This window comes from Coffea arabica, chromosome 7c, assembly GCF_036785885.1.
Source record: "Coffea arabica cultivar ET-39 chromosome 7c, Coffea Arabica ET-39 HiFi, whole genome shotgun sequence".
Lineage (NCBI taxonomy): Eukaryota > Viridiplantae > Streptophyta > Magnoliopsida > Gentianales > Rubiaceae > Coffea > Coffea arabica.
The window spans coordinates 13,337,363-13,358,492 of NC_092322.1; the positions used below are offsets into that span (position 1 = coordinate 13,337,363).

Below are 21,130 nucleotides of genomic sequence, written 5' to 3' on the forward strand. Positions count from 1 at the left end.
ACGGACAACAACCCTTATTTCATCTAAGAAATACGTAGAGGTGGAGCACCATTTTGCCCTCTGCGAGAGAAAAATCTTCGCTAGCATCGAAAAGGTTACTTAAGATGAGTATCCAATCTATAATTGGTCGTTAATGTCTACATTACTCCCAAGCTGGCCTGTACTATAAAAGACTAAAAGAGTTCAATTGCTAAAAAAAAAATGTTGTTCAAGTGATAAAGTGTGACTACGTTAAAGTTAAGGGGCAAAAATGTTATTAACTCTATTTAAAAACCAAAAGACAGCAAAAAGTAGGCGCGTGCCCAACCACCAAATATCTCCTTCTTGAAGAAGGGGCAATCTGAAAAAGCAGGCTACCAAAATACTTTCACTATTTATATGTTTTCTTTTTCATAAATTACACCAAAAATACATTACTGCGACTACTAGCTTTCTTCTTCACACATTCTCTCTCTAGGGTTCTACGTCGAGGACGAAGCAATCCATAAATACTCAGTCAATTGAAGTCAACAAAAATGGTAAATTAAATTTCGTCGAAGTTTTACAGTTTTGGTTCCACTGACTCAGATCTATTCGTATTGTATTTTGATTTTTGGAAATTTTCTGTATTTAATTTGGGGTTTTTCCCGGTGGTTTAGGAAGGGGTTGCGAATAGCAGCAATAGCAAATTGGACGAAAGAATTGAAGCTTTGTTGAATGAGGAGAAGCAGATGAGGCAGAATGGCGACGTCGCCGGCACCAGAAAGGCCGTTACTGAGATTCTTCAGCTTTGCTTTGAAGCTCGCGCTTGGAAAACCCTAAATGATCAGATTGTTCTCTTGTCCAAACGCCGAGGACAATTAAAACAGGTTTGGTTTCTTTCGTCTCCCTGTGTGTGGTTTAGAAATTTTAATTATACACGTGTCTAGAAATATAGATTTGGTTTCACATGAATAATAAGCATTTGTTGTTTATTTGTTCAGGTATAGGTTTTGTTTTTGAGTTAATTGGTTTCTTTTTAATTTCGATGTTCTGTGTAAACTGAAATTGATTTGTCGGAAAAATGGTTGTTTGGTGATTTAAATTACCGTACATGTAGATGTGAAAGGAAGGTTTTATTGGATTATTGACTTAAAATCAGCTTTTTTTAGTGGGTGTGTACTTTGATTAGTTGACAGGTTTCTCTGGGGAAAATGTTAATGTGATTGGACAGTTTTGATCTTCAGTGCCCTCTGCGTTTCCTAGCTTTGATTGGTTTACTATGATTTTTGGTCCAAGTGATGGGAGATATGAATTAATTGTAGATATATTCACACGTTTATTTGATTTTTTTTTTTGTGTATTCAGAACATGTTTATGAAAATATTCCAGGAGATATAATGTATGTAGATTGCAGAACTTTGAGCAAGCTAATGCTTTCTGTTTTAGTTGGTGTTTATTTACAATTGCAAAGCTAGTGGTGTTTGTAGTAGATCAGGTGAATTAGTTGTAAGTTGGAGAATTTTGACTGCTTTAGGATTGCCGATTGGATTTTTTAATATACTGAATTAGTTGGCCTGTTATAGCTTTCTTTGAATATGTATAGTTCAGGCAAAGATATTTGTAGCTGGGTGGAGGATCTATATTGAACATGATGACAGAAGTTCCACAAAAGAATATATGTGTGTGCTTTTTCATGCATTCAAGTATTCTAAATAAGTTGGATCTTTATGCTTTACCTTGAAAGTATGTCTTTTGCATTGATTTACTTTTGTGATGAAAATGGTTTTAGCGCAATTGCTTGGCTTCTTTACTCATGATTGTGGCTTGTTACACTGGTTTGAAGTACAGTGACTTGTTCCAGTTTGACAACCATACATATCTTGTAGTGGAAAAGTAAATTGATATGTCATGCTTTATCATAATCTCAATGACCCTTTTTTGAGTTCTTTTCATTCTATAAGATCAAGGATTACGGACAAATTTGTACTGGAGCAGAAGATTTTACTGGGTTTTGGAGTATAGTTATCTCAGATAAATTTATGGAACAGGAATGTACGGGATGGAGCCCCTATTTCAATGGCTTGTAGACTTTTCTTTGAGAAGTATTTGGCACATTGGTTAGTTATATTGGATTTAGGGGGCTATTTATGACTTGCAACATTTGTTGTTGGCTCTCATGTAACTCTTCTGTAGGCAGTATGAAGCTCCTTTCTCGTGTTGCCCCCCGAGAACTCTGTGAAGAGTCAGAAGCTAAAAGTATGCTATCACTTGTTGTACTTATTTGAAGTTTGGAGAGAGAGAAAGAGAGAGAGAGAGTGGATCTTTAGGCAGAGCATAGCATGTTTGAGCAAAAAATCCATACTCAGTGACAACTTTTTAAATTAAATATACTGTTAGTTGAGGCCACACTGTGTGTTAATATGAGTTTATGAACTTGGAAACACTGTTTTCTGTTGGATCCCCTTAAAGAGATTGGGTATAATTCATTTCCTGCAAGCCATGGAAACATTGAATCAACCATTTTATAGTTGGGTTGATGGGGCCTTTTCATTCGCTGACTTTTCATTGACTTAAGCTGGATTCAGTCATAGCCAAGTGTAATTTCTATATTATTTTGGCTTCTGTGGGTGGATTTAAGTATGTTTACCGGTATCCACAGCTATCAACACTAGGTTGTGTAAAATCACTTTCTTTTTTTGAAGGTATGAGCACCTATTCTTAAGAGACCGCCGGATTGATTGTGTACTTTTCTTTCTTTTGCAAAGGATCAAAAGCTAAGATCGGAGTGAGATATTTTTGTGCCTTTCAAAAGTTTTATTTTAATAATGGGCACTTGAACAAATTCTTGGTTAATGATCTGTTTTACTTAGGCATCAGGCGTGCCCTACTGTTGGTGTGTCCTTGAATTTTTCTTTTGCTCGTAGTTGTTCTTCTTTGCTTAGTCATATACCTTAGGAAGAGTAGTGTGTGTAAAGACAGAAACAGATATTCTTTCTGTAAATTCTAGTGTCACTATGAAGAGAGACAGTAACATCTGCATTGGATGGTTGTCGCTGTCTGGTAGTGCTGGCTTAGTAAGTTGTACATCTGAAATGATCCATCTACAATTTCAGTTTTTAACTTCAGTTTGATTATTTTATTTTTTATTTTTTTGGTCTGTATGTGGTTCTAAACCACATCCTTTGCCAAAACCCCGAGTAATAGTTTCCAATCTGCCTTCCTTTTCTGCAGGCTGTACAAGCCATGGTTCAGCAGGCAATGCAATATATTGATCAGACACCAGACCTAGAAACGAAGATAGAGCTCATTAAGACTCTTAACAACGTATCTGCTGGGAAGGTGAATCAGTAGTTGAATTTGTAAATTGGTGACCTATTTATTTTTTGGAAACTTCTTTTCTTCATCTTACTCGGGTCGTTCTTGGTGACCCCGTAGATTTACGTTGAGATAGAACGGGCTCGGTTGATCAAGAGACTTGCAAAGATCAAGGAAGACCAAGGATTGATTGCTGAGGCAGCTGATCTGATGCAAGAGATTGCGGTTAGTGTGCCAAGTTCCATATGTTTAGATATGTATCTAGATATATAGATGTTTGTTGTGTTTGGTTGTTGTGAACTGGGCATGCTGCTAATTTTGATTTTTTGTCAACGTGTTCCTTTTTCCTAATTAGTAGCAAATATGATGTTTCAGGTGGAAACTTTTGGTGCAATGGCGAAAACGGAGAAAATAGCTTTTATTCTTGAACAAGTACGCTTTAAACTCTTTCCATTACTTGTTCTTAAAGCCAGGACAGATATCAGGAACTTTGTGCACCATTTGATGTCACGATTTTGCAGGTTCGTCTTTGTTTAGATCGCAGGGATTATGTGCGTGCACAAATACTCTCAAGAAAGATCAGTCCAAGAGTTTTTGAAGCTGATACTTCAAAAGAAAAGAAAAAACCGAAGGAAGGTGAAAATATAGTGGAAGAGGCTCCTGCTGATATTCCATCACTCTTGGAGTTGAAGCGAATCTACTATGAATTGATGATTCGGTATGGGTTCTTGATTGCCCTTTTACTACTGTCAGTTTTAGGCCTCTGTTGGTTTTTTGGTGTGAAAGAAGAAATTAAAACTAAAGCAGCTAAGAGAAGGCATTTGGCTGCCTGCTTTTAGTTGCTGTATGGTGAATATCAATCTCTCTCTCTCTCTCTCTCTCTCTCTCTCTCTGTGCCAAAGATAATGGGTTATAGCTTAATTTGATGAACCTTTAGCCAGTAGAGGTATTGTGCAACTGCAGTTAGATTATAAAATCATTGATAAGCTTTTAAAGGGTACTAATATTCGAGTGGAACTTCAGCAATTCTAGCTAATTAGTGATATTGGGGCTTCAAGTAGTTCTGCTGGCAATGCTTTCAAAGCAATGCGTTGTGTTCTTTTTAGCAGTTTTTGAGATGACAAAAGGTTGTGGCCTTGGATACTTTACTATGTTCTGATGTTTGGTAACTTTTCATTGCCAGTCTCATAAATTTGCAAACAATTGTAGCAATCATGTGACGTTTTAATAAGATCTCTATCAGAGAGTCCACCCCACCTCTAAAGAATGATTAAAAGTATTCATAGTTCATAAGACATTCATATCCTCATTTGAAGAAAATCAACATCAAGGAACAATTTGATCATTTTACAAATTCTAAGCCCTCTTAATTGACTGAAGGTTGCCATAATCAGTATGGGAGGCGACTGTAATATTGCTTGGAGCTTGAGCAAGTACATGAATTTGAAAAAGGAAATATGCCTGTACTTTTGTAACCATTATTAGGACTGCACCCTACGTAAGTTTCGAATTTGGTTTATGCAGTAGCGTGACAAACAGTGAAACGCGTGAAGTGGTGCTTTCCTGATTTTTAGGCAGTTTTGAACTCATTGAGATTGAGTCTGGTATTGTGATACATTGAGTGTGTCTCATAATGGTGTCTTTAATGTACGGTTTTGATAGCTGTATATCTTTTACCTGACAGGTAACATGGTCATAATTCAAAAATTTGTTGGCAAATAGTTTCCAAAACCAACCTGTCTGCTTACTATTTCAATCTTATCTGTATAGGTACCATTCACATAGCAATGATTATCTTGAAATATGCCGCTGTTACAAGGCAATATATGACATCCCCTCTGTTAAAGAGGACCCTACACAATGGGTTCCGGTAAAGGACCTCTTCCATGAACATATCTTTATTCTACTTGATTAGATATTGTGTCATAAATTAAAGATTGGTTGACAGTTGAACAGATTTTCTTTCAGCTCTGCTGATCTCTTTCATTACCATCATTTGTGCAGGTGCTGAGGAAAATATGCTGGTATTTGGTGCTTTCACCACATGATTCTATGCAGTCAAGTCTTCTTAACTCAACTTTGGAGGACAAAAATCTTTCAGAAATTCCTCATTTTAGGTTTGTCCTGTATAAGATTTTTCAGTTTCCTCTGTTTTCCTTGTGGCCTACTCTTGTCTGTGCTGCATCTGAGTTACACTAATTTGGGCCTGATTCTGTGATAAGGCTGCTTTTGAAACAATTGATTACAATGGAGGTCATCCAGTGGACAGCCTTGTGGAATACATTTAAAGAAGAGTTTGACAATGAGCAGAACATGCTTGGTGGCTCCTTAGCTGATAAAGCAGCTGAGGACCTTAGACTCAGAGTAATAGAACACGTAATTTCCTGGAAATCTTTAATCTATGTGATATGTCTAATTTTCATAATGACTACACCCCCTGAATTTAATGCTGTTATAGCAGTCTGTAGTCTCTTTTGATTTTCTTAGTAAATCAATGATCACTAATCTACAGAAGTATTCTTGCAATGCAGAATATCCTTGTTGTCTCAAAGTATTATTCACGAGTAACCTTGAAGAGACTTGCAGATTTACTGTGTCTAAGTATCCAGGTTTGCTTCATTTCTTGTAACACTAGTAGTTCCATCTGCATTTGTTTAAAAAAAATAGAAGTTACGGATGGCTATAAAACTACCGTGAAGTATTAGGGGTAGTTATAAAACTACCTTGATATTCCATTAATTTTGTGTGAGAGCTTTGTCCAATTTCATCTTTCATTACATGGGTTGTGTTGGTGTTTTCAGTGTTATGATTTGTGGTAGTTTCTTAGTGGTTGATGAATTGGGGGTTAAAAACTTCATTAACATCAGACTCATGCTTTATATATAGAAAGATATTATACTTTGTTCCCCATTCCTGCAGAAAGTAAATCAATTCTAGTTATAATTTTTATGTACTTGCAGCAAACTTGTTATTCCTCAGCGGCGCCCCCCCCCCCCACAACAACAACAAAAAAATAAAAGCAAAAATCTTCTTTCTTTTTTGTACATGTTGTGGTTTTTACACTTTAGCTGTTTCATATGGTGATATCAATAATGATGATGATGACAAAAACAATACTGGTGAATGAAATCTTCCTTGTATGTGAAAATTCCTTTTTCTTTTGAATGGAAATGATTGAACTGATGATGTGCTGGACATGGGTTGCTAGGGCTTACGTCTCACCAGGTGTTGCTCTATGTCAAATAACCTTCCTCCTCTCTTCCAATTTTTTTTCCCTTTTGTCTTTCTTTCCCCATTTCTCCTATGGTCTTGTGCTAGCAGCTGCGCAATGTGGTTAACAAAACACGGATTATTGCTGTATCAACTCTACTGGGTTCTAATTATTTTTCAACTTCATTTGTGAGATGAGTTTAATCAGGATTCTGGATCATTTTGTGTTTGGTCAGTAAGAAGCTTCTAATAAATATTAATTGCCCATGCCCATACCATACGATTTGTTTCTGTAACTTGAACTTGAAATTAAGATGAAAAAATTGTGTGACATGATATATGATACATTGTTCAAGTTAATGACAGAATTTTCTGAGTATTTTGGTTTTAAAGATGTTTGGCATGATACGTCAATTAAACTTTTTTCTTGTGCTGAACTGTAGAACAGTTATGAATGTAATAATGTGAAAAAGTCTTAACATCAAAGAGAATGGCTTAGTTTTGTAGTAGGTGCATGTTTTGGTTCTTTTCTGAAACTGCATACTGGATGTATGTTGAAATCAGTTTAAAGTGCCCTTATTTCACCTAAGTATCTATACATGCTTTTGAGCCATTTCATGTCTCTCATGGTTTATGACATGTACCTAGAATTTCTTATATTCATTTCAGCTGTGTTATATATAGAGACTAGGATGGTAAACCACCACCCCCCCTTTTTCGTCCTTCCCTATACCAATTGAAAAGAAAGCCTTAAACTTGCTGCTATTGTGCTATAGGAAGAATTGATGATGGAAATTCTGTACCCTCCAAATCTCTATTTAATTTATCATCTGCCATCGTCTTCCTACACATATAATAGACTTTATGGTGCTTGGTTGCTTTATGTCTTTCCTCTTTCAAGACCCTTACAAACTTTAATTCCAATTCATTTGTCCCTCATGCTTTTTAAAGCTGGGATGATTGTAGATTTAGCCCCCAAAGATCTTGACTGGCTTCCATTTTGGTTCCTGTGTTTCAGCTGAACACTTTTACTTGCTTATATTATGTAATTGTTCCCATGTAGGCCCTTGTGTTTAAATTTTGAAACATCTGGTGCCATTTGTTTTTGTAACTATGGATGTTGGTATATTTTAGCCGTATCAAATAGAATCATGGAAACTCTAGTTATCAAGCATGTTGAACATGGAAACATGAGATGTAAGTGCCATGAAACCAAACATGAAGGGCCAAAAGGATTTCTTTGGATCATGATGGACCTGGACTGGATTGTAACAAAGGAGAAAAAGTGGGATGCTAGCATTTTTTTCTCAGATTTTCTCCTGTTTCACTGCTTTAGCAGTACAGACTTTTCCATCGTTCATCCTACTGCATACTCTATATAGAAGCATATAGTGTACCCCTTTATCATATATACATAATGCAGTTCTGCAAAGGCATTTACCCTGCATAATGAACCCTTGGTAGGTCCTTTTTATCTGAAATTACCTTTTAAACCGGGCTTTGTGGTTTTGGGATATCTACGTGCCTATAAGCTTTAGAGGGCTATGTCATAATTATTCAGTGATTCAGATCTATTATACCTAGTTGTCCTCTTTTGGCTGGTGTTTCCATTTTTTCCCATTCAATTACATGATCTGTCCTTTCTTTTTCCATCCTTCGTGCCAGAAATCCTTTTTCAAGATTTTGTTTTTCACTTCACCAAGTAGAACTCCCTTTGGGGGTTAACTTTACAGCAATCTTCTTTTTTTTTTTCAAATCAAAGAACCCGTAATTTCTGTCTGTCTGGTAACTGTATTTAGGTTATTTAGCCAATATTTGCATAGAAAGAGTGTCGTTTTACAATTGAAACCCTGGCCGTGTTTCTTTTACGGTCTCGGAAGATTTGCAGTTTTCTTGAAAATGTGATTTTGCAGATATTTCGAACACATTGTTTTCGTTGTCTTCTCTAATGTTATATGTGTTTCAATTCGATTTCTCCCTATTGCAGGAGGCTGAGAAGCATCTGTCAGATATGGTTGTCTCCACAGCACTGGTTGCAAAGATTGACAGGCCACTGGGAGTAGTCTGTTTCCAAACAGCAAAAGATAGCAATGATATCTTGAATTCATGGGCTATGAATTTAGAAAAGCTCCTTGATCTTGTGGAAAAGAGTTGCCATCAAATTCACAAGGAGACGATGGTTCACAAAGCTGTCTTGAAAGCTTGAATACATGCTGACATCACGACATCCGCGTAAGATTTTATCTGTGACTTTGGTTGGGAATGCATTTGGCGATTACTTTTGCATGTTACAGAGATATGTCCAGTAATGTGAGATTGTAATTACATCCTCGCAGGTTGGCGTTGGGGTCCCTTTTGGCAATATTTGCCTGAGAACATGTTGGACTTGAATTCTAGCCGAAAAGCTATGCGTGAATTTTTTCCTTCTGCAGAGTGGTGCTGATGCTTCTACATGTTTCTGCCGAGCCTTCTGTGATGCTTTGTATCTGTTTCACGATTTATTCATTATCACAAAAACTTCTACAGTTTAGTGCTTAGGAATCGCTTGGTATTGGCGCCTGTACTCCTTTTTGCACATTTAACTTGCGAATTAGGGCCTCAAAATCATATTTTATCTCAAGATCCATTACTGTTTCAAGTGGTTTTCATGTTCTTGTTTATACTGGTGTCGGGATCGTGATTTGGATACGGATCTTCAATTCGCCATTAACAAACTGATTTTTGTTTAATGATTTAGTGGCCTTTAACGCTTTGCATGAGGCTGTATCGAGAGTTACTGGTAGCTTTCGAAGGCTTCTTCCCACTAGTGGTTGTTACGTTTCTGCAATAGCTCTTGAAACTTTTGTTGCGTCCGGAGAAATATTCAATTCCATTTTCTCATGAAACAAAAAGGCGTTCAACATACTGATCAGAACAGGGAGCAAACGACCCACCAACTTTGCCTGACAATTCAAAGCCTATAACAGTAAGTAAAACACTTTTGGCAATGAGACATGCTCGCATGCTTTTCAGGTCAAAACACAACCTGGGGTATACTTTGGAGGCTACTTCAAATATGAAACTTTGAAAAAAGTACAAGGACCATTTATCGAATTTTTCCCTTCTGTAAAAGTGTAAAATCCCAAATTGCTTGACTTGGGGTTTTGGAACCGCATATAGTTTTTTGTTTTACCTATCAATTAGCGTCCTTTGCCCTTATTATTTTACGGAAAGTGCTCGGTTTCAATAAAAACTCAGCTAGTTATTCAAGGTTTTGATCAATAGGTAGGGAAAATGGATGAAAATCTCATAGTTGTAGGATTCTCATGGATGAGAAATTGTACAATGAGGAGCCCTCCTAATGATCATACGAGAACGCAGGATCCAATATTCAAAAAGATGTTCATGTCCCCTGTTTCAATGTATTATGCAATCCGTGCAGTTCACCGCAACAATCAAGTTTAGCCCTTCGAAGCCACTTACCAACTGTTTACAGATATCCTTCCTTTGCTGTCTGCTGCAATTTCTGCTGAAGAACGCTGCTGACTTATCACTGTTGATGCTTTGTCCCTGATGGTTTCTCATATTTGGTGAGCAATTCCTGTTGTGCTTGGGCTTCTATATCATTTTAAACAACTGAGAAACACAGAAAATATTTCCCCATTTCTTTATCTACTTTTATAGCTTCTATTCTTTCAAATTAACATGCATACTTTATAAGAGAATATAAAAGAAAAATGCAGTAATCCTAATTTAAACTGTACAGAATTTTGTGCAAAAGATTCCATCTTTCATACTTTATAAGTGACAAAAGAAGAAGCTTTTAAAAGTACTTGGTTCTGTCATGAATACCTACCTATTCTTGACAACCATTTATCATTTCAAGAACTTAGCAGAGTAGACCTTAATATATAAGGTGCAATATAGAAATAGCATGCATCTCTCAAGACCTGCTTAATCATTTGCTCAATCGATATGTTGGAATAGCCATCAGATGCTTGGCCCTGGTCATCACAAGGCCAAATTCCTCGGTCATGTCTAGCTCTGAAGGCAGCATCCCATTTGGAAGTTCCCAATTGAAACAATGCACCATTCGTGCCAACATAAGACGGACCACAGTTAGCCCCAACTGCATTCCAGGGCAGATTCTTCTGCCTGAGCCAAAGGGAATAAGCTGGAAATCATGTCCTCTTACATCTATGTTGCTCCCAATAAATCTCTCTGGTGTAAACTTCTCAGGATCAGACCATGCATTTGGATCTCTTCCGATCGTCCAAGCATTGATCGTCACTCGGGAATCTTTCGGTATATGGAAACCGTCAACTATGCAATCCTCCAAGGCTGCATGAGGAAGAAGTAATGGTACAACAGGATGGAGCCTTAATGCTTCCTTTACAACCATGTCTAAGTATGTCAGGTTTTCCAATTCTGATTCCTCAACCATCCTGTGTAGGCCTACTTTTTCGTCCAATTCTTGCTGGACTTTCTTCATTACTCGGGGGTTTTTCAAGAGCTCCGCGAGTATCCATTCAACAGTTGTAGCTGTAGTGTCCATTGCTGCAGTAAGCAAGTCCTGAAATGAAGATGCATATTTTTTTAATCTCTATGTTTCAGGAGATTAACTAATGTTAAGGGAAAGCAATGGCAGAAAGTTCTCACACCCTAGTGGACTAACAATAGAACACCATCAGTTAACCTGACACTTGTCAATCATGATTAGAGAGAAGTTGATTCAGAATTCAGAGAGATCCTACTGTGACTTGAGCTAGTAAATATAAAGACTGATGGAAAGTAAGAAGCAAGAAATGATCACCAGGAGCAAACTAAAATGTTGTGTTGGCTATGTAAACGACAAAGGCTTTGGCCTTTGAGAAAGTAAGCCATGGATCATTGCAGACTTGAGAAAGAAATGGAGCATCCAACTTAAGAGGAGATTGTAAACTTAATTCATGCATTCCTTACCACCAAAACTGCTTTGATGTGGCGGCGATCAAATTCAAATTCAGTTTCTTTAGATTTCATGAGGGCCAAAATGGTATAGACAAAGTCATCAGCTTGCCTAGCTTGGTTTGCAGATTGCTCGTGTTCATCAATAATCTTCTCCAAGAATTCATCAAAAATCTTGCCGACAGTCTTCATTCTCCTGGTCAAGCCTCGAAGATCAAGTACCTTAAGAAAAGGATAGTAATCCCCAAGGTTAGGTGTTGCCATTAATTGCATAGCCTCTTTAATTACTGCTTTGAAGCCTCTCTCATCGAATTCCTTATCAGCATACTTCTTTCCAAACACCATCAGACAAGTCATGTTCGCGCTTAAGGCAGCAACTTCAGCACCAATATCAACAACATCTTGATTAAGAGCCGCCTGTTTGAGTGATTCAACAAACAATCCAAGCTCTTCCTTTCTCACAGACTGAAATGAACCGATCTTAAGATTACTAAGCAAATTTAAGGTGCATAATTTACGCATGTTGCGCCAATATGGGCCATACTTCCCAAAGGCCAGGCTTCTTTGCCCAAACATCAGGTACTCTGCAGCCTCATGAGGTGGCCTACTGGCAAAAACAAGATCATATGTCTTCAGGAATTGCTCAGCCGCATGGGGGGATGAAACAATGATGTTTGATATGAATCCGAATCGTAGATGCATGATAGAACCATATTGCTTCGACAGCTTATGCAGATCCTGGTGAGGATTTTTCCCCAACAGATGAAGATGTCCTAGAATAGGAAGTCCTCTCGGACTGGGGGGCAATTTCTTCTTCTTGTTCTTTCTGATCAACAATGAATTGAAGAGAAGAACAGTTGCAAGTACTGTGAAAGTTATCCAGACCAAAGCTGAAAACATCATGATTTGGAAGATACTTGTTGCTTTCTTGTCTTTTTCAGCTTGAATTTATGTAGATGCTTGGAGTGATGATAGGTAACAAATGTTATTTAGCAGAATAAAAATGTAACACGAACTTAATTCAGAATTTTTAGCTGTTTTCTTTTCTTTGAACTTCTAAAAAACTGGTCAATTTGTTTCCTATTAATTTTGTTATCTAAATTCAAACGGAAACGTTAATTTTCTTTGATTTCTAAATCAACTGAGGATTAGAAGTTGCGTCTGGTGGCTTAAATAAAATAATAGGAATTCCTCTGTTTACCAATTGAATATGTGTTACTATTAGGTAGTAAATCACATCAGAGGAATTATTTTCTTTGATTTCTAAATCAACTGAGGATTAGAAGTTGCATCAGGTCAGGTGGCTTAAATAAAATAATAGGAATTCCTCTGTTTACCCATTGAATATGTGTTACTATTAGGTAGTGAATCACATCAGAGGAATTATCTGTCAAAATTTATTTACTTGCATTTTCTAACCATCATTTTATCTCATGTGCATCATATCAAAAAAAGTGCTATAGTATTTTTATTTTTTTAAAATTATCTCAGATAATCTACTATCCGATGGCTTATAGTGTATTATCATTAAAGTACCTTTATTGGAAAATTAATTTTAAAAAAAGCCCTGCTCGACGTATTTAACATATGTTGGAATATTTCAAAAAATGAAAATTTTTTGTCATTATTAATCACAATTTTAGTCACAAATTCTTTATAAAAAGTCAAGAATTTTTATTGTTGTTAGGGTTGATATTAATGCCAATTTGATATCATAAAATGGATCTAGACAAATATGTTTTGTAACAAAAAAAAAAAAGAAAAAAAGTCAATGATTATGCATTGAGGTTGTAACTCCTATACGTTTTTCAAAAGGATTGCGAGTTTTAAAAGGATTATTATATCATTCTTTTACCATCTATCCTGCAAAAGTAATAAATTAAAGAAGTGTTTAACTTGAATATTTTTATATAGAGCAAGAAACAGAATTGGGTCACGCCTTACGTTGGACTACTAATAGGCTGTAGAAATATTACTTTAATATTATGTTGGACTAGTAATAGGCTATAGTAATATTGTGCTGGACTTGGTCTGCTAGAAGCAATGTGCTAAAACTTTCTATATCAGGTCACAAATAAGAGAGCAAATTAGTCCGCGCCTCTTCCTATTCCATTGTATAGTACTATAAATCTTTTAGAGTTTTTTAGCAAGTATCTAATAAGCACTCATTAACACACTCAAATTTGACCTAACATATCATATATATATATATATATATATATATATATATATATATATATATATACATATTAATAGTTATTATCCTTTCTTATATTTATACAAGTTTTCAAATAAATATCATATTTTCAAAAATATAACACCTGAAATTAGGGGTGGACACGGTCGGGTACCCGCCCCTTTCATGATTTGATTGACCCAACCCTAATATATCGGATCAATCATTTTGTAACCCTAACCCACTCATAATATCTTCCAGTACTCGAAAAAAAGAGGCGGGTCATAGGGTACCCGCCCCTAAAAAACCACCTAATATCAATATGTTTTTCAATATAAAAAAAAAACTTGCTTTCCAATTAATATTCGTAGAGATATTGTAATCAAAGTCCATACATCACCATTCTCGTGCATTTCATCCAACAATCAAACCAATCTCACAAATTTAGTACATATTAGAATTTAATATCTAATAGACAAAAGGAAATTTCATGATAATTTTGAGTACATTACCATTCTCACACATTTCATCCTTCTACAACACAACAAATACAAGGGTAATAAGTATTTGGCACCTTTTCCAACTTTCTTAAGGATGTTATGGTACAAGACTGCATCCCAAATGAATCGACTGTGTAATCAAGTCCGAAAAATAGTTGAACAGAGCTAATTATTTTTGGAGAAAGTACAACCAAAATATGTTTGAAAAATCTTCCCCAACTTCCTTACATCTTTGGAATAGACCTTATGGCATTAAAGGTGATGAAAAGGAAAAATAAATTTCTTGCATTAAAATAAAAGAGAGAAATTTAGGTGACATAATTACAGTAAAATAAATCAAATAAATAAATAAATGAAAGACACAAATTTTTTAATTACCTAGCTAACAGAAAATTGGAGCTTCACACACAAATCTTTGATTGAATTGATGAAAAATTTGCAAGAAAGATCAATGGAGGTAGAATAAAAATGAAAAGGATGAAAGGGATGAACAATTCTTATGATAGAGTTTCCAATTTTTTTTTACATTTTGTTCATTTGGTTCAGGTTTCATTGAGAATATTCGCTTTCTTCAAACAAGATAAGGAGAAGCGGATCATATGGGATTAGAATATGAGACTATGAGGCTATGAGCCACTTCACTTACATTTAGGATTAAAATTATAAAATTATAAAATGACCCCTAATTTTTTTAATATTTATATAATATACCTTGTGGGTCTGGTACTCGAGGATTTTTATTTTTCTGATCTGTATCCGTATCCATTTTTTGCGGGTATCCGACCCTCATCTTCTCCGCTAAGAAAAATCGGATCGGATATCCTATTTTTCGAATCGAATCGGATGGAGTTCATCAGGTTTTCGGATCGGCGGATTTTTTGACCCATCCCTACCTGAAATAGATTTTTATAAGTATTTAATGAGCACCCGTTAGATAAATCCAACATATTATCATACTATAATACTACACACAAGTATTTCTTTTCTTCCCTTTATTTGATGCCATATATACTCTTACTGATTAGATTTCTCATCATCAGCCAATTATTATACTACTGTATAAGCTATCAAAAAGTCACAACTGGCATGAACCATCAAATGTGGAATACTTCTCCTATCATATTCAAATTTTAGACATGGTAGCTTTGTCTTGATTATATGACTAAGTTTGATTAATCTTTTTTTTTTTTTTTTTGAAAGGAAGTTTGACTATCTTCATTTTTAATAGTCATGCTTGACAAATTAATCGCAATCCAAGCCATATATTTGTGCTTTTGCTTCTCTGTGCCAATTGAGAAGCAATTGCCCTTTGGAAGCCCAAACTCTTTTAGTTCCAATCTTAGAACGCAACCGATTTTTCTGTGCGGCCTTTTGACCTTTCAGATGCTCTTATTTTAAGTAATACGTAATTTCCAAATGCTTTTTTTTTTTTTTTTTGTGTCTCGAAGATCATAATTTATTTTTCGAGCTTTAATTTCTTAAATCAGCATATGTCAATTGCCCATTTACAACTACAACTTCAAACCACTATCTGATTTTCACATTTACAAATCTAACAAGATGTTTGATTATGTTTCTTCTCCTTTCCTTTTTCCCTCTTTAATCGGCAAACTCCAAATGTTTTGGGCACGATTTAGTTGATAATGTTTTTTTTTTTTTAATTTAAAAGCTTTGCAGCCCATGCAATATTTCATTTCCATGACTTCAAGTAGGTTACACAATTGAATTAATTTTCCAATGTCTTTTCCAAATTAAAGTATTGATAGAAGAAGCACGAATCCAATTTTTTCTACCCTACTACTGCCAACAAGACTGAGGTTTTAAGGAGTTTGATTATTATTTTTATTTGATAATAAGGAGTTTGATTATTATTTGTAATTTGTAGTTCATTGAGATTACTCATCAGTCTCCTTGTGATGAGTTGTGGGATTTATCCAGTTTGACTATGCTTTACTGCTCAAGAGAATGTGGGTTTTAAGGGGAAACAAGGACAGATAAAAGATGAAATCAAGAAACTTATAAATCAGCTACAAATCCATCTAATAAACTCTATCACATCATTTCTACTGCTAGCGTTTATTACATCCTAAGCCTCCTGAATCATCCCAACACCAAGAATTAACTCAACTCCGGACAGATAGTTGAGTCCATTTGTGCAGGTTCTATTAATTATTATATGAAATTATGATGTGTTTTATTTTTTTTTTAAAAAGAAAAGATTGCTGAGATCTATTATTAAATAAAATGTTATTCTTTTAGGTATAAAAAAAATTTTGAATGGATTCATTTCTGACCACCACCACCACCACCACCACCACGAGTAAGGACATATTTGCAAGATCATTTATAGGGATTCTATATCACCTACCAATTCAGCAGTCATATCGACAGCGATATTCGGACAGACGGTTTCACCAGCTTGTGTTGGCAATAAAACGTTATGGGGTACTATTAATTGGACTGCAACCAGGATAAGGTTGCAGTTGCCGCAACGGATCTTCTATCCCATACTCTGTGCCACTTTTTATTATATTGCTATTTCTCCTACATTAACATCACGTTTTAGTTCTTTTTTGTTTTCTTAAGATCTAATAACTATTAATTGAGTACAGAAGATCCGTTGCGGTTGCCGCACATTTGGTGAATTTTTTAACTTGCTACAACGTAGAACAAATGAAACCTTTCCTAATGCAAATAATAAAAGCCAGACAACTTTTAAGAGTCTGGACTTTATCCTGTTATCCGATCCTTGAATGATACTACTCCTTCTGGATACATTGGAGTCGACATGGATAACAGGGGGTTTGTGTCTTTTTGCCACCAGCCATCCTCCATCAACCTTGTCAACTGTCAAAGAAAATGAAAGGAAATGAAACGTTCGGATTCTGTGGGCTCTTCTTAATGTACATGCTGCATAGCCCACTGCAAAATTGTAGAAGAAATCAACAGCAACTTCAAAGTTGTTAAATTGTTTCAAAGCTTGTGAAAAACCAACCAAATTATATATATATATATATATATATATATATATATATATATATATATATATATATATGTATATAGAGAAAAGTGTTGATTCATTGCATATGCTCCTTGAATTTGACCAACCACATATTCGTCTCAAATTGCAAGAGTCAAGATCAGGATGAAAGAAAGGCTGCAGGGGATTAGTCGAGCCCCGTAAGGATTGATCCGGACACCCCTGTGTCAACAAAAAAAAAATCAGGATGAAAGAAAGGCATTTTCATTTTTAATTCACCAACCACATGTTATTCTTATCCTTATCCTATTACATTGCTAAAAAGCATGCCTATTAATTTTTTTTTTTATGAAATCGTGGAATAATGTAAAGAAAATAGTTTTGGACTGGATTTACTGTTCATAAACGATTTCAGAATCATATACACACAATTAATACAGAAACTAACTCAAATAATACATGCATACACATAAACTATTGCTGTGATTTTGGCATTAAAATATGTACGACTCAATTAATCTGATGATTGGATTGTTACCAATAACATTCTTTTTTTTGCCTCTTCTCTGATTAAGAAAGGCATCTGCCAACTTTTCTTGAGCATACATCAGATCTTATCCAAAAACATACATTTTTTTTTCCTTTTCGCTACAAAAGTCAATATCAAGAACATTCTTCTTGTACAATGTAGTAGTTCGCCCTCAAGTCTTCAGACAATCGAGTTCTATAACTTCTTTAACAGTTACAAGAAAAAGAAGTATAAACCTGCTTCGCAAGGAAAGATTCAGCACATACCAAATTGAGCTGTCCCTTACCCTTCTGGATTACAAAAAATAATCAGAATCAGCTATTCTTTGATTACTTTTGAATTTTAGTTTTTTTTGGCTCATTAAAATATCTATAATCTGAACACAGAAGCAAATACCTCTGTATATACCACGCATCGGAAAAAAATGGAAAGCTGATGCTACATGCAGCAAAACAGTATATATAATACTTTTGAAATTTACCCCATATTACACTTCAATCATGCTTTTGGTTTTGCAGTGAAATAACAAGCAAAATGGCCACCAAAATTTAGCCAAACTGAACTAAACCAGCCTAATCATGGGCTAAAAATCATTCCGAAGAAGATTGATGATGTCCAGAATCGGACCAAGAGTTCATTGGAAAATCTGCCGTGTTTTCGCTCCTGCTTGAAGGCTTCAGAACTGGTGGTCGTTGAACTGGCAAAAACAGAGGATAAGCAGGGGTTTGAGGAGAAGGAGCTGGTGCTGAAATAGTATAAGGGGGGAAGGAGGATGAAGTTGATTGAAAAGTAGAGCCCGTTGAAGAAGATGGTAAAAGAAACTGGTCCAACAAACTTGTCGGTTGTCTCGGCAAAAAATGGCTAGGATTTATGAAAGACATCTGATTCTGAGCAGCATTGGAATTCAAGAAATTGGCAGAATAAGCAGGATTTTGCATGTGATGAAGAACCTGGCGAGTGTGAACGATTGGCTCAGAGGATGATACGATTGAGAAAAGGGCGTTTGGAGAATCAGAAACCATCAATTGGGAGGACGATAACGATGATGAAGATGAAGTAGAGGATGCAGAAGATGGCAAAAGTGTTACGTTTTCTGGGAAATTGAGTTTGGCTTTATTGCCTCTAAATCTTAGAGCTGCCTCATCATAGGCTCTGGCAGCTGCCTCAGCTGTGTCAAATGTTCCTAACCAAACTCTTGCTGCCTTGTATGGATCCCTTATTTCAGCTGCCCATTTGCCCCACGGCCGCCGTCGAACTCCTCTGTATCTTCTCTTTGGCTCTCCTGTGTAGGGCTCTGTGCTGTTGGTATTTGTTGCAGCATATGTATATGTTGCTCCTGTTGCTGCCATGCTGGTTCTCATCAATGAACTCTCCACTCCTGAATCATCATTCCATTTGAGAAGTTGTAAACAACAAAGCAAAAGAAGAAGATTCATTTCCAGATGATAACCTATTAGAAAATGCTAAGTTTCCTTAATCATACCTAAACTATCAGCATGGTTTTCTTATCATGTGAAGTCTAATCCTGAGTATAACTTCTCTTTTCCGAATCAGTTTGATTCTCATATGGCATTCATGTTTTCCCGCTTCCTCCACTTCTTTAAAAAGCATGCAAAATGAGAAGGGAACGGAGACTTTTTTTTTTTTTTTTTCTTTCAAAAGTCGACATACCTGATCCCAAGTTCGAACCAACTGGAGGGCGATCATTAAATGCCCAGCAAACAGCTGAAACTGATTCTGACAATCCCACATCAGGATTCAGCTCTGGACGTCCTCTTTTTTCTCCAACACCACCACCCCAGGAAGAGCATGCAGATGGAGAACTAGAATCACCATTTGATGATGCTGCTGCTCCATAATAACCTCCGACAACTCCACCGCCGTCACCTTGGTTCATCACCACCAGTTCTTGATCAATATCCTCAGCTTCACCAGCAACTACACGAGCCAAAGCAGACACAATAGCTGAATTCTCCTGTTCTCTGTTGAACCCTGAAAGCATTGGCGAAACCAAGGATTCTAGCAAACTCTTCTCCCCATCACCACCTCTATTTTCACCCCTCGCTCGCTTGCCTGAATTCGCCACCTCGAAAACACACATGTAACGAGTTTCAGGATTCAAGACTTGTAATCTTATGCTACCTTATATTCCAAGGTAATAAGGCAACAACAACCTTAACAAGTAGTACTTGTGTAATCGCAAGAAGGTTTGACAACAACAACAACATCACCAATCAAGCTAGCTTCCACAACCGACCGTTATATATAGACTGCAAGTTGAGAGTTGAAAATTTGTAAAGCACTACAGTTAAATATTAGTAGTATTAAACAATCCTCTCCGCCGCCATGAATATTAAGACCCTCCACCGTTCATCAACAGGAAGAAACGTCTTGCGTTCTAGTCTTCTAGGCTAATAGATAGAATAGCTCTAGCTCTTTGTCGCCTTTTCTAGGTAGTCTGACATCTGAATAGTACCACTCAAGCTCATAAATGGATATTACTCACAAATGATTCTTCAAAAACAAAAAAAAAACAAATTTTGGTTAGATGTAAACCCTTCGGTCGGCTTCTATCTCCCTTCCTGTCCCAATTTTTATCCCGCTTTAATTTTCAGTCAAACATGGATACATTGCACATTAAAAATAATAAATAAAGACGTAGAAAAGTGGGATCGAACATCTTGAACGTCCATTTTTTTTTCTATATCGCATATAAACATATTACATAATAAAAATGATAGCTAAAAATTGACACAGAAAATGAAATAGAAGATCATTTCGTCCGTCTGACCTCCTGCACAAATTAAACTATCATTCTCTTATTGAAAAATTCAATTTTTGTTTGAATTGGCATGTGGGATTTGTCAAAGCTGTAAAGGGCAAGTGGAATATTGTGAAAACGGTAAAATTTGTGGTTCGAGTTAGCTAAGGTTTAGGTGTTTGAATTTGATTGAGTCAAAGCGTTGGACTAAATGTGAATCTAAGCCAGTGGGCGGTATCTGCTACAGATATTTAGGAACCTCCCAGACGCTTTCCGGCAGGTCGGCCTTCGGATTTTCACAGCCGACATAGGCACATCTGGGCTTGGTTTTGTTTATATTTTTCGGAGATAATCCCGGCCCAACCAGTGTCTCTCAATATGTGAACTAGTGGGGGACTAAGTTTTGATATTGGTCAATCAAGCTCACACTTGATTTTCAACACGTTTTTTTTTTTTTTTTTTGTACAGATTGATGCGTTCATATGATTTTGGATAAGAATTGGATTGTCAATTATTCCACTTTATTTACACACGCTGATTTGCTTGCATCATCAACACATTTTCCAATCACTTTTTTATCTCACGTACATCATATCAAAAAAGTACTACTGTATTTTTTCACAAAATTATCTCAAATAATTTACAATCGAAACACACTATGCATTATCCAAATAGTATTTAGTTATACTTGTTAGTGCAAAATAAACTTTAAATTAATTTGTATACGAGTCAATTTTACCCAAATGAATTCCATAGATTTTTTTAATGTTTT

The 21,130-nt window shown here is 36.0% G+C and overlaps 3 protein-coding genes across 3 annotated transcripts; 1 reads left to right on the forward strand and 2 right to left on the reverse strand.

Moving 5' to 3' along the window:
* Nucleotides 1-358: 358 nt before the first annotated feature.
* LOC113699085 (26S proteasome non-ATPase regulatory subunit 12 homolog A) lies at nucleotides 359-9,124 on the forward strand. The gene is made up of 12 exons (XM_027219175.2): nucleotides 359-518; nucleotides 639-848; nucleotides 3,193-3,300; nucleotides 3,397-3,501; nucleotides 3,652-3,708; nucleotides 3,798-3,994; nucleotides 5,047-5,146; nucleotides 5,281-5,393; nucleotides 5,499-5,652; nucleotides 5,808-5,885; nucleotides 8,474-8,718; nucleotides 8,823-9,124. Exons 1-11 carry the CDS (start codon nucleotides 516-518, stop codon nucleotides 8,690-8,692), a joined length of 1,344 nt encoding a protein of 447 aa, XP_027074976.2. The 5' UTR covers nucleotides 359-515; the 3' UTR covers nucleotides 8,693-8,718; nucleotides 8,823-9,124.
* Nucleotides 9,125-10,233: 1,109 nt separating this feature from the next.
* Nucleotides 10,234-12,414, reverse strand: LOC113697849 (cytochrome P450 71AU50-like). The gene is made up of 2 exons (XM_027217447.2): nucleotides 11,428-12,414; nucleotides 10,234-11,038 (listed from the first exon to the last, which is right to left on the reverse strand). The coding sequence occupies exons 1-2, from the start codon at nucleotides 12,313-12,315 to the stop codon at nucleotides 10,424-10,426; spliced, it is 1,503 nt and encodes a 500-aa protein (XP_027073248.1). The 5' UTR covers nucleotides 12,316-12,414; the 3' UTR covers nucleotides 10,234-10,423.
* Nucleotides 12,415-17,974: 5,560 nt separating this feature from the next.
* Nucleotides 17,975-19,827, reverse strand: LOC113698672 (ethylene-responsive transcription factor ABR1-like). Its single transcript, XM_027218562.2, has 2 exons — nucleotides 19,269-19,827; nucleotides 17,975-18,975 (listed from the first exon to the last, which is right to left on the reverse strand). Exons 1-2 carry the CDS (start codon nucleotides 19,696-19,698, stop codon nucleotides 18,188-18,190), a joined length of 1,218 nt encoding a protein of 405 aa, XP_027074363.1. The 5' UTR covers nucleotides 19,699-19,827; the 3' UTR covers nucleotides 17,975-18,187.
* Nucleotides 19,828-21,130: the final 1,303 nt, after the last annotated feature.